Source organism: Alligator mississippiensis, chromosome 11 (assembly GCF_030867095.1).
Source record: "Alligator mississippiensis isolate rAllMis1 chromosome 11, rAllMis1, whole genome shotgun sequence".
Classification (NCBI taxonomy): Eukaryota; Metazoa; Chordata; order Crocodylia; family Alligatoridae; genus Alligator; species Alligator mississippiensis.
In genome coordinates this window covers 58,533,818-58,546,265 of record NC_081834.1, presented here as the reverse complement: position 1 = coordinate 58,546,265, position 12,448 = coordinate 58,533,818, and the positions used below count along the sequence as shown (strand labels likewise).

General features: G+C 61.7%; 1 protein-coding gene across 5 annotated transcripts in view; it reads right to left on the bottom strand.

Moving 5' to 3' along the window:
• Positions 1-238: 238 nt before the first annotated feature.
• PRRC2A (proline rich coiled-coil 2A) overlaps positions 239-12,448 on the bottom strand; it is a 31,843-nt gene continuing 19,633 nt past the window's right edge. For all 5 annotated transcript variants that reach the window (XM_059714307.1, XM_059714309.1, XM_059714308.1 and 2 more), the window contains 18 exons: positions 11,657-11,864; positions 9,550-11,556; positions 8,197-8,471; positions 7,852-7,961; positions 7,622-7,751; positions 7,129-7,214; positions 6,819-7,028; positions 6,495-6,641; positions 6,016-6,111; positions 5,807-5,924; positions 5,349-5,407; positions 5,161-5,240; positions 4,843-5,080; positions 3,812-3,916; positions 3,546-3,731; positions 3,111-3,169; positions 1,140-1,221; positions 239-795 (listed from right to left, as the gene is read on the bottom strand). In XM_059714307.1, the coding sequence (XP_059570290.1) occupies positions 664-795; positions 1,140-1,221; positions 3,111-3,169; positions 3,546-3,731; positions 3,812-3,916; positions 4,843-5,080; positions 5,161-5,240; positions 5,349-5,407; positions 5,807-5,924; positions 6,016-6,111; positions 6,495-6,641; positions 6,819-7,028; positions 7,129-7,214; positions 7,622-7,751; positions 7,852-7,961; positions 8,197-8,471; positions 9,550-11,556; positions 11,657-11,864 (4,328 nt within the window). In that variant the 3' untranslated portion in view covers positions 239-663. The remainder of the gene's footprint in view (positions 796-1,139; positions 1,222-3,110; positions 3,170-3,545; positions 3,732-3,811; positions 3,917-4,842; positions 5,081-5,160; positions 5,241-5,348; positions 5,408-5,806; positions 5,925-6,015; positions 6,112-6,494; positions 6,642-6,818; positions 7,029-7,128; positions 7,215-7,621; positions 7,752-7,851; positions 7,962-8,196; positions 8,472-9,549; positions 11,557-11,656; positions 11,865-12,448) is intronic.

Genomic DNA, 12,448 nt, shown 5'->3' with positions numbered 1-12,448 from the left:
AAAACCTGCCAACACTTCTCTCCACACCACCCTCCCCACCCCCACAAGAACACCACCCTACAATAACGGTCTCTGTTCCTGTATCCTACACCCGAACCTCCAGAAATGTGCTCCCTCATCCACCCATGAAGAAGTTGGTGGACTGTCCCTAAAAACTCCTGGATTAGAACAGAGCTGGGGGGGCAGGGGGAGCCCGGAACCCCCCCCCCCGCCAAAACAAAACCCTCCACCAACCGGCTTCATTTTTTAACCTTTTATTAATTTTTTTCAACAGTTTTTTTTCCATTTCTTTTTTTTTTTTTTTATAACCAAACCAGCCCCTGCCTGAACCCCCTGGATGGGGGTGGCAGGGCCTGGAGGGGGGGGGGGGGGGCCTCAAAAGAAGGGGGTGGGGCTGGGTGCTGGCCCCTCCCAGCCACTGGGAGGAGGGGAAGAGCTGCAGTCCCAGCCCCGCCCACACATATATTTATATCTATATACACTCGGCCCTGCCCCCCCACAAATTATTGGATGACCCCACGGAAATCGGAGCAGCTCGTGACAGGCGTGGGGGGGGGAGAAGCCACTCTTGCCCCTCCCCCCCAGGGCAATTCCAGTTGTAGCAGCCTGGACAGGGCAGGTCCCCCTCAGGCTCCACCCCCTTTGTGACCCCCCGGCCCCAGCTTAGCGGGGGGGACCCAGGCTGGGGTCAGGCTTGTCCCCAGGAGGCAGCTGCCGCGGGGTAGGGTCTGGGCGGCGCCCAGGGGGGCGTTCCCAGGGCCGGGGGACCCAGCGGGGGCCATCCGCCTGTGACACCTGCAGGGAGAGGGGACCAATCAGGAGGGGGGAGAGGAAAGAGAAAGGAAAGGGGGCCAGTCGAGAAAGAGAGGGGACCAAATCAGAAAGAATCCACAAGACTCCACCCACCTCATCACTGCCCCCTTCCTCCAGCCCAGGAAACCCTGCCCCCACCCTGGCCCCTCCCCCAACCCTGAGACCCCATCTCTGCCCACAAGCCCCTCCCCTCTCAGCTTGTCCCATGCTCCACCTACTCCTTTGCCAAGGAAGTGCCACCCCCTTCCCACCTCCCCAGTTCCCTAAGTAACCTGCTGACCCCGGCCCTTCCCTCAGTGGTCCCTCCCCTTGCCACCAGCACGCACCGGCGGGCCGAAGTCGTAGCGGGGGGTCCGGAAGCTGCCCCCATAGCCGGGTCCTGGGGTCTTCAGCCTGGTGGTGAAGGGTCTGAAGGGGGATGAGGGGAAGAGCATGAATGGGGTGACCCCCCAAAGTGGGGGAGGGGAGATGGGGGACACCCAGGGGACCCCCTGTGGGGGGATGGGGAACCCCAAAGGGAAGGGGAGGATGCAAAGACATCTTGCTAGACCCCAAAGGAGATGAGGGTACTAGAGGTGCACCAGTAAATCTGTCTGATACCAGGTTGGCACTAACATGAGGGGAACTGTCTGCACTGGAAATCAGCTTTTTTTGGCTGATGTAGCTGATAATGTCACGGATAAATGCCCTGTGCACGGGCTCAGCTGCAACACAGCATGCAAGTGTTAGGAGTACAGCCCGGCAGCATGGAGAGCAGCGTCTGATGGGTAAGTCGGTTGTGGGGGAAGGGGTGAGGGGGGAAGGACGGGGCATGGGGGCGTATTTGAGGCTCCCACAGTGAGGAAGGGAGTGGGGCTGGGAAAGGTGCTGCACAGCCAGGTCAGGCGTGGGATGGAGCCCGAATGATTTGTGTGAGGGGTGCGAGTGGGAGGCAGCTCCTCCTGCTACTTGACTCACAGGAGGGCATGGGGGGTGGTATGTGCCCCTGGATCTGCACATGGGGCATGGGCGGGCTGCTGCTGGAGGCTAGGGCAGCGCCGGGTTCTTTCCAGTGGAGAGCTGGGTCAGGCTGCGCTCAGGGAGGGTGGCGGTGGTGAATTTTGGGGTGATTGAAGCCCCCTCCCCCCCCAGCCCCCTTCTAGCGCCGCCATCCGCCCCGAGCACAGCTTGGCCCAGCCCTGCACCGGGAAGAGCCTGGTGCAACCCAGCTCCAGCCTGCACCAGCAGTCCACCCACCGCACGTACAGGTCCAGGGGCACATGCCCCCCCCCAAATAAGTCACGACTCCATCCTGTGTCTTGCCCCGACTGTGCAGTGTCTGCCCCTGCCCCACACCCTTCTTCACCACAGGGGCCTCAATCTTCCCCCCACATGCCCCTTCCCTCTTCCCCCACAACAGACTTACCAGCTGGATGTTGCTCTCCAAGCTGTCTGGCTGCATAATGAAATCCGATCAGTATCGGCCAAAACAGTTAGTTAAAAATTGGCCATTGCTATCAGCTCAAAAATTCTCTACCTGTGCAACCCTAGAGGGAATCCCTTCATGGACTCCAAAGGGGCTGGAGGTGAAGAGGGGATGGGGGACCCTAAAAGGGAGAGGGGGTGGGGGGAACCTTTGAGGAGGCCCCAAATGGGAAAAGGGGATGGGGGGGCCCTAGCGGACCCCAAGGGAGAAGGCCCAGGATGAGGGGACCCCTTGACGGACCTCCAAAGGAGATTGAAGAGGGAATGGTGGGGACACCCTAAAATGGGGAAAGGGAAGAACCCCCCCCCCCCCCCCAAAAAAAAACAAAAACAAATCAGGAGACCCCTTGGTAAACTCTAAGGGAGAAAGTGGTGGATAAGGAGACCTCTGGAGGGACCCCAAATGGGGGGGGGGGGGGTTTGAGAAGATCCCTGCATGGAGCCTAAAGGGACAGGGGCTCCCTAGTGGACACCAAAAGATGATGGGGGGGATGGAAAGACCCCTGGGTGAACCCTAAAAGAGATGGGGGAGATGCACAGACCCCTCAATGGACCCCAAAAAGAACTGAGCAGGGGTTGGGGGAACCTAATAGACAGAAGGGGGGCGGGGGACCCTTCAGGGGACCCCAAAACAGGGTGGGAAGTTAAGAACTGAGAAGACCCCTAGGTAGAGCCAGGGAGAGAAGATAGGATGAGGGGGACCCTTAAGGGGGAAGGGAGGTGAGAGGACCTCTGGGGGACACTATAAGGGGGAAGGAAGATGAAGGGGACCCCTAAGTGAACCCCAAAAACAGCAAGATGGGAGTCCCCCACAGACCAGCCCCCGAACTCACCTGCCCCCCGTGGTGCCTGGCTTGCGGTACTCGAACTGCTTCATGTCCAGAGGATGCAACTGGGGAGTGGGGGGCGGGGAGACTGGTCAGGAGGGCCCCAAAACCTTTCCCAGCCCACCTCAAACTGCCCCAGCCCTGCCTCCACACCATCTGCTCCCCAAATTCCCCCCCGAATCACCCCAAGCCCCCTAAACCCCAGCCTGATCTATCCCCAGACCTGCCCCCCACTTGCACTCAACTGAAGCCTGCCCCTGCCCCCCACAGGCCTCCCTAGAACTATCCCTCCCGCCAAAAAACTCCCTCATCTGCCCCCACAAACCTGCCCCCACCCTTACACCCAACATCTTCCTTATAGCCCCACATTTACCCCTACTCCCATAAGCCTCCCCAAAACAAGTCCACCCACACATTCACTCCCCAGCCTTGCCCTGGTACCTCGGCGCGCCCCACACCGGGTGGGAAGGGCCTCACGGCCGAGGGTACCAGGCGCCCAGGCGGTAACTGCCCTGGTGGGGGCCGCAGGGCCTGGGCTAGGGGCACCAGGGGCATGGGGGGTGGTGGTGGAGGTGGAGGCCCTGGTGCTGGCCCTCCTGAGCTGAAGTCCACCATGGGCAGCAACACCTGCATAGCGGGAGGGAGGCGGGGTTAGAGGAGGGGGTTCAGCCTGGAAGGGACAGGGCAGAGCAGGGGGCAAAGACTACCTGCTGGGTGGGGCCAGCCGGGGGCAGGAAGCTGCTCTGGCTGCCTTGGGGGAGGGCACCCGGGTAGAAGTCTGAGGGGGGTGTCAGTTCCTGCCGCACCTGGAGGTGGAGCCAGAGTCAGAGAAGGCAGTCAGAGGTTGAGGCCACTCCAAGCCTCACCCCACCCACAACCCAGTACCCTATAGAAGCTAGTAGCTCCAGCAGCCTTTGCCCTAGACTACACCCCCATGCAGCTGTTCTCCATCCCCTCCCTCTGCTCAAGCTCTACCACCTTCCCCAGACTCTGCCCTGCCAGCCACTTCACAGATCCATAAACCACCAAACAGCTCCACCCCTCACTGAGGCCCCACCTTCCCACCCCCATGCACGTGCAATGGTCCTGTCCATGTCCCAAACCCCACCCCTTTGAGGCCCTGCCCCCTTCCCATAACACAACAGCCTATAGCAATGCAACATCCAGTGGGCCTGCCCAGGTTCCACCCCCAAACCACATGGTCTCCTACAAAAATCACCCACCCCCAACAGCCCCACCTCCTTCCTCTGCCCCCCCAAACTCCACCCCTTTCCCCAGGCTCCACCCACACCAACTACTCCCCCACAGAAGCCATCCAGACCCAATGGCCCTCCTCCTTGCCCCTCCCCCTTCTTGAAGCCCCACCCCTTTCCCCATAACCCAGCCTACTGAGTGACAACAGTGGCTCTACCCCCTTGCCTCAGGTTCCCTCCCCACCAACTGCCTGGTCCCTACATAAATCTCCCACACCCAATTGCCCACTACCCTCACCTTAAGCTCTGCTCCCCCACCTATGGAAATCACCCACACCCAGTAACTTGGCACCCTCAGCCTAGGCTGCACCCCCAACCTTTACACTCCACCCACCTTGGACCAGGCCCTGCCCCAAACTCAAACTCCACACTTGGGACCAAATCCCACCCTCAAACTCTGCATACTATGCCCTAAGCCCCATCCCTCTAACCCAGACCCCGCCCCTCAGACCCCAAACTCTGGCCCCTGGAGACCTGACCTGGAGCAAGGGCTGCTCAGGGGGCAGCTGACTGCTGCAGAAGGGTGGGTTGTAGATGAAGGAGGGGGCGGGTGGGTAGAGCAGCCCAGCCCCTGGTAGCTTGGCCAGCTCAGGCCCTGGCAGGGCTGGGAACTCCATGAAAGGGCCCTTGAGTGGCAGCCCCGACAGCAGGGCCGAGCCAGGCAGTACTGGGGTGGGCGCCGAGGCGGGTGCTGGGCTGGGCTGGAGGTACAAGGGCTGCGACCTGCGGGAGATGCACACAGAGGTATTAGGTTGGGTGTAATGGGGACAGGGACTGCAGCTGGCTCTGTGGGGAGCTCTCACCTGTATGGGTTTAGCGATGGGGTGCCCGGGCGGAAACTGCTGCCACTTCCCAGCTGGGAGTCCACAGGGGTGCTGGACACCTGGGGGTGAGAGGGTGTCAGAACTGTAGCCAATAGGATCTAGAGATACCATAATTTCCCAACTATCATGTGCCACATATATATTCCCCACCAAATCAGGGACCTTACCTGAACCTGGTTGCTGTAGAAGAGCTCAGGATAGAGGCGCTGGTTTTGCCCCCTTTCACCTGGGTGGGGCAACAAGGACAAGCAAGATCGCAAAGGGTCAGGCTCAGCCCTCCCAAAACTGCCCTGCCCAAGTCATTTAACAACCCCCACGTTTGCCCAGCTACCCCACCCACAGCTACCAGCCTACCTAACTAACCCTATGCCCCCTCACCAACCTGCCCCCAGCCACTCCCACAACCCCCCTGCTCCTACTCCTGCCAGCCTGCCTCCGGTCTCACCCCTGACAACCTACCCCCACCAGCCCTCTCATCTCTACCAATCTGATTCCAATCACCTCCACTGCCCCCCAACCCTGCCAACTTGCCCCCCAAACCCCATAAATGTATCCCAGCCACCCTCACAGCCCCCAAGCTTCCCCCACCCCTGCTTTCTGCCAACCTGCCACCTCCAGCCCCCACCTGAGAACGCTGGGGTCTCTGCGGGGAGTCCATGGGGCCCAGAGCCTGGGCCAGGAGCTGAGGCCTTGGGCTCACTGGGGGGCGCCAGGAGTTCCCAGTCACGGGGGCCAGAGTCCAGCTGGGGGGGCAAGCGCAGCAGGTAAGAAGAGAGGCTAGGGGAAACTGAGAAGTCTAGGGGCCAAGCAGGGTCCAGCCCCCACCCCACTCACCGTGTCACCACTGGGTGGGACCAGGGTAGGACCAGGGGGTGGAGTCTCTTTGCTGGCTTTGCCTGTGTCGCTCGGCAGCAGCCGGAGATCCGTATCCTGCCAGAGGTGGGAAAGAAGCAGGTGGACCATGAGGGGAGGGACCCAGGTGCTGGGGCCTGGTCCCTGGGCCCCACACCCCTACTAGGGCATAAAGAGGACCCAAGTATCCAGGGTCATCAGCCCCCCCAAACTCCAAAAGGAAAAAAAAAAAAAAAAAAAAAAAAAAAAAAAAAAAAAAAAAATGCAGAACCCCAGGATCCCCAACCCCTGCCCCAGGAGAAGGGAACCCAGGCATCTGGGTTCCTTAGCGCCCCCGCACAGGAAGTGAGAACCCAGCTATCCTGGTGCTTGATCTCTCTAGAAGAGAACCCAGGCATCTGAGCTTCCCAATACCCACCCACCCCCAAAAAGAAAAGAATCCAGGCATCCGGGCCCCTCACCTTGTCGCTGACTCCAAACTGGATGGGGGGTGCTGAGGGCTCACGGGGGGGTGGAGCCTCGGGAGGCCCCACCCCTTCCCCGGCCTCCCGGGCTCGCTGTGACCGCTCTGTGCCGATGGGGTCAGGTGGGGGGTCACGGGGCAGGGCCTTGGTGGGGGGCAAGGAAGGGGGACAGTTAGGACATGTCCCAGATGAAGGAGAGCAAGAAGAGGAGACAGATGTTCTATCCTGGTGCCCCTCTGTCTCCATAAACATCTCTCTCCAACCCTCACTGCTGTCCCCATTAGGACCCCACTGTAACCTCCCCGTCCAGCCCCATCATACCTTTTTGTCCCTGCCTGGCAGCCTCCGTCTCTGCTCTTTGGGCTCGGCCCCCTCCGGGCCGGGGGCAAGGGGGTCCCCGGGCCGTTTACCCCCCGGGCCGGCCTCAGGAGCCCCCTTAAGGCCCCCGTCGGGGGAGCTGCGCTGGCTGCAGGCAGCTGAGGAAGCCTGTGAGTCGCTGCTCAGGTCCACACCGCTGTCTGACTGGCTCATCTAGGGCAGAAGGGTCAGGTTATGGACATCATGAAGGGAGGGAGCACACCCCAGTGACCCCCTGGGGGTACTCCAGCCCTTCACTGGCCCCAAATTTCACCTCGGTGCTGGCGATGTCTTCGAAGGCATTCAAGGGGTCAATCCAGGGCTCCACGGAGCCTGGACGGTAGCTTTTCCTGGTGGCATCTGGGGAGGGTGGGCAGACAGTTAAGGGGATGGGGCAAGAGATGGGTTTTACTGCTCCCCCACCATGTCTGACCCAGATCTTGTAGCTCAAGGGGAATAAGGAGTGAACCCAGTTTGTCCCCAGATATATCCGCACTCCTGCAGCTGCCTGGTCCATCCCCATTAATGCTTTCCTGCCCATTTTCATCAGAATCCCATGGCTCCTTGGTCTGTCTCATTAGGGGCCCCTGAGGCCACCAAGGTCATCTGACCCATCCCCATAAATGGCTCCCCATGGCTGCCTGGGCCATCCCCATAAACAACACCTGCCTGTCCTTATAAATAGCCCCTGCCCCAGGCTGCCCAGTCAGTCCCCATAAAGAGCCCCCAACCCCCGTAGGAGCTCCTTCCCAGTTCTGGACATTTACTGGTTTGCAGGCGGCTCCAGATCTGGGGTGCCAGCCCCTCGGCTGAGGCCCCGCGGCCTCTCTGTTCTGGGCTGGGAGGATCCGGTTTGGTCTCGGGAAACACAGAGCCATGGGGATAGCCCAGGGGGTCCTGGAATGAAAGCGTGACTGACTGGCACCTGTGGACAGCATGAATCCCTCCCCCATGACCCCCTTGAGCCCCCCAGGTCCCCCAACTCCCTTAACCTCACCTCAGGCTTGGCTGGCGGGTGCCGGGGCTTGGCTAGGAGGCTGCTAACCCCAGCAGGGTCACGCAGGGGCCCAGAGCGCAGCAGCTGTGGCTTGTCCAGGAACCGAGAGTCTGAGATTGGGAGAGGAGAATGGAAATGAAGTCATGTCAACTCCAGGCTTGACGAGGGTGGGGGTCTGGCTCCTCCACAGGATGCAGGATCCCATCCCATGGCTGGTACTGGCCTCATCTGCCCCCCACCCCCCAGGGTGGCTGGGGGCAAGGGGGGCTGCTTGGCTCCTCCAAGGCATACTAGCCCTTGCATCCCTTGGTTGTCAGTGGAGAAGAGAGAAAGGTGGTGTATTACCTGCGCTGATGCCCCTGCTGCCCCTCTCAAAGTGCCCCAGGGGCAGCGTGGGGCCGCCAGGGGGGGCAGTGGTGGCAGGGGCAAAGGGTGGCCCCGGAGAGGCGGTGGTGGCAGGTGGGGCAGGGGCCTTGGCGCGGGTGCCATGGCGGGCACCAAGCTCAGCCAGTGCCTGCTGGATGCCGGCCGGGTCGCTGGGAATGACGCGGTCCAAGCAGTATACGGCATTGGGGGCCGGTGCCAGGCCCAGGCCTGGGGAGTGGTCCTCAGCCGGGCGCCTGGGGGGGTGAAGGGGTCAGTGCTGGGACCCCTCACCCCCAGGTCCCTGCCTCACCCCAGTTCTGCCCCGTCTGACCCTGTTACACCCCTGCAGCCCCTCTCAAGATGGGCATCTCCTTGTTGGGCATCACTGGTGCCCCCGTGCCTTCGCCCACACAGTGGGCATCAGCCCTGCCCTGTTCTGTCCCCATTGGCGCCCCCCCCCCTCCCCCCCACTTAGAGCGCCCTGTCTGGCCCAATTAGCACTGCCCCGTTAGCCACCCCCTAGGCCCAATTCAGACCTAGTCTGTCCTCATTAGCACCACCCCCCTCAGTCTGCTGTACCTGTCCCCAATAAACGCCCGCATCCATCCTGGTCTATCCCCATAAATGCTCCCCACATCCACCCGTCCATCCTAATCAAGACTCTCCTTCATCCCAATGAACAACCCCCACAAACGGTTCCCTTGAATGCCCCCCCAAACCAATCTCAGCCTGCCCTATTAACACGCCCCAACCACCCCAGTCCACCCATATTAATGCCCCTCCAGCATCCCAACAGGATGGCCTCTGACATCTCCAGAATACAGGACAGCTCCTCGGTGAGGGAAAGTCCAGTATAAAATAGAACAAACGGCCACCTTATATCCCAGGCTGCCCTCCTTAACACCTCCCTACAGGCTCCCCATCCATCCCTGCTACTCTCTACCCATCCATCTCAGTCTGTCACCATTTACTTCCCCACAACTGTTGGGAGGGAGGAAGGGAGGAGCATTCAAGGGGAAAAATCAAACTTTAATAGGCCCGATTGTTCCTATTAATACCTCCTGGCCCCAATAATCCCTTCTATTCTGTCCCTATGAACAGCCCCCCATCCAACCAAGTTCATCCCCATTAATGCCCCCCAATCTACAAAAGTCCATCCCATTAAAAGTGCCCCCATCCACACCCTGGTCTGTACCATATATGGGTCCCACATCCACCCTGGTCCAACTCCATTAACTTTCCTCCATTCCTTCTTGGTCTGTCTTCATTAGTGCCCCCCATCTCTCCCCATCCACCCCAGTCCCATTCACCCCATCCCCGCCAGGGCCTCACCCACGGTTCTTGGGCGAGGGCCAGCTCCTCTTGTCTCCTCTCCCTCCTCCAGGCCCTCCGCGGCCTCCAGCCCTGCCCCCGCCAGGTCCGGGCCCTGAGCGCCTGTTCTGTCGCTCCATGCCAGGGCGCTGGCTGGAAAAGCTGCGCTTGGACATCTCCTTACGCTGGGCCAGGCTCAGGTCAGCACCGGGTGCCCGGGCTCCAGGGGCAGGCCCGATGGTGCCCCCGCCTCCCCCGCTGGGCCCCGAATTTCCCTTGAAGGTCTGAGCTGGAGGCCCTCCAGGAGCCGGGTCTTTCTCAGCGCCTCCGCGGCGCTCAGCAAAGTCACTACTCTCTGATGCTGTTTCCCACTCCTCATTGGCCTGGTCCGAGTTCTGGTTGGAGAGATCGGGGGATTTGGCCCGGCGAGCAGCAGCATTTGTGGCCACCATGGCTGCCACTGCCACCTCCTCAACCGGAGGCCCGGAAACAGGGGCTGGTGCCGGGGGGTAAGGGTGCCCCCCAGTCCCATTAAGCCTGGCTGCGTTCTCTCTCTCCTGCTTCAGTCGCCGGAACCGGGGGGGCTTGTCCTGCTGCTGGGATCTCCCATGACGTCTTCTCCGAGGCGGGCGCTCAAAGCCAGGGCCTGGGGGTGGCCCCACCATCTTTGCAAGGTCTTCAGGAGCTTTGTCCTTGTCAGGTGGTGATGGATCTTTACCAGGCTTGATCTTGGTTCCTGCAGGGCTCCAGGCTCCACCAGGAGGGGGCCGCCCACCACCACCGCCTCGGCCCCGGCGTGAGGGGACACCACGGGGTGTGAAGACACGCCCACCACGGCTGCCGCCCCCATCTGAGAGGCGTGGCGGCACTTTGTCAGAGAAGCGGGGTAAGCCAGGAGGTGGCTGCGAGGCCACAGAGCTTCGGTTCCTGTCCCCCTTGGCTGCCATTCCCCCTCCTGCCACTGGTACCGATGGTGGCGGCTGGTGCTGGGCTGGGGTGGCCGCCTCTTTATCTGAATGAGCCACGTCACTGGCACTCTCGTGGGTCTCACTGCCCGTCTCTGAGCCCCGCTGGCGCCTCCGCTTGGGGATCTCCTCATACTCAGATCCCTCGCTCCGGGTCTCGCTGGTTGTGCGTGGCCGCGTGGCACTGCCAGGGGCCACAGCTGGCCCCCCTCCACCTCCTATTCCTCCACCAATTGTCTCCTCTGGTCGATAGAAAGGCTCCCGGTAGCTTCTAAATTCCCGGCTGCGGCCGCGCCCACCTCCCCGCCCGCGCCCCCCATAGGCTCCGCGGAAGCCGCGCCCACGGGCGAAGTACTCGCCCCTGCCCCGGGCTCGCCCGCGGCTCCCAAAACCCCCTCCACGCTCATAGGGGGGTTCCCGGCGGCGGCGGGTGGGTGAAGCAGAGATCCCCGATGGGTCTTTAGGAGGCACTGGTGGGCCACCGTTCACAGCCACTTTGGGTTTGGGATCGCGGCCTGGCTTGGCTGACTCTTTGGGCACTGCTGGCACCGCCATTGCCTCTGGTTCCTTGGCGTCTTTGGGGACCTCTTCCTTCGCTGGGGGAGGTTTCTTAATGGGCCCAGCACGACGCGGGGGCCTGTCAGGGTCTTCGGGGCGCCGGGAAGCACCTGGGCGTGGCCCCCAACGGGTTTCCGTTTTGGGCTCACGCCGCGGTGCCCGCTGGAAGTTGTGGGTCTGGCGGGGTGGGTTCCGGGGAGGCTCTGAGACTTTGGTGACTGCCACTGGAGCCTCCTCTTTTGCTGGCTCAGCAGGCAGCTTCTTGGCCACCTGAGAGGGGTCCTCGAGGTCAGGCCTGGAGTCCTTGTCTGGGGCTGGGCCATTGCGGGCAGGCTCTGGAGGGGCCGGAGGGGGGCCAGAGGGCAGTCCCAGGCCCGCCGGCCAAGGCCCCCCAGGACGAGGCTCATCGCTGGAGAAGCGGGGCAGGGGTGCCGGTGCTCCATTCTCGCCGAAGGCCTGGTAGGCGCCCACATAGGGGGGTGGGCGCATGGGCGGAGTCTCGCTCCTGGTTGGTGGAGGAAGAGAAGAGGCCAATCACTGCCAGGTTCTGAGTGATGCCCCCTGACCCCGAATTTCCCCCAAGCCAATACCAGGCCCAAACTCACCGCAGGCCCTTGTCATCCTCCTCAGGGGGGCGTAGTGGGGAGGCGAGGCCCCGGGGCTCAGGGCCAGGGAAGGCATCACCTCCCCAGGCCAGCTTGGGCTCGCCAGGGGGGGTCCCTCGGTCCCGGGGTAGCAGCGGGGGTCCCGGGTGCCTCTCGAAGGGCTCTGAGCCTGAGCCACCACTGTCTGAACGCTCCCGGGGCAACAGGCCTAGAAAGGGGCAGGGTAGAGGTCATAAGACACCAGAGATGCCCCCCTAGCAGTCCTACCCCCTTCTCAGAATGCACCTGGGGCAATGGGAAGCTATGGGAACCAATGGGAGCATGGAAAATGGGCCCTCAAGACCAATCAGAACGCAGCACCAATGGGGCATAGGCCACATGGGTTATCTTCTGAAGCGAAGCAGGGCTAATGGGTGGCCCTGGCTCTACCTACAAGGCTGGGCCAATGGATGAAGAGGCCTGGACTCTGTAGGGGTGGGGCTAATAGTTACTCTGACCTCCCAGGGAGCTGGACCACAGGGTGGTGTGGGTGGTCTCTGAGGCCCCACCCCCAGAAAGACCTGGGCCAATGGGGTTGCTTGCACTATGTCTCATGGTCCCACACACCCACACCTGGACCAATAGGGTGGCTTAGATTAGTTCTCACAGTCCAGCCTCCAGTCTAATCTGGACCAATGGGGTGGCTTGGACTAGGTCTCAGTCCTGCCCCACACACACTTGGACCAATGAGGCAGCTTGCATCAAGCTGGGCCAGCATGGCACTGGAAGGGAACTAGACCCCCTGGGTGACCT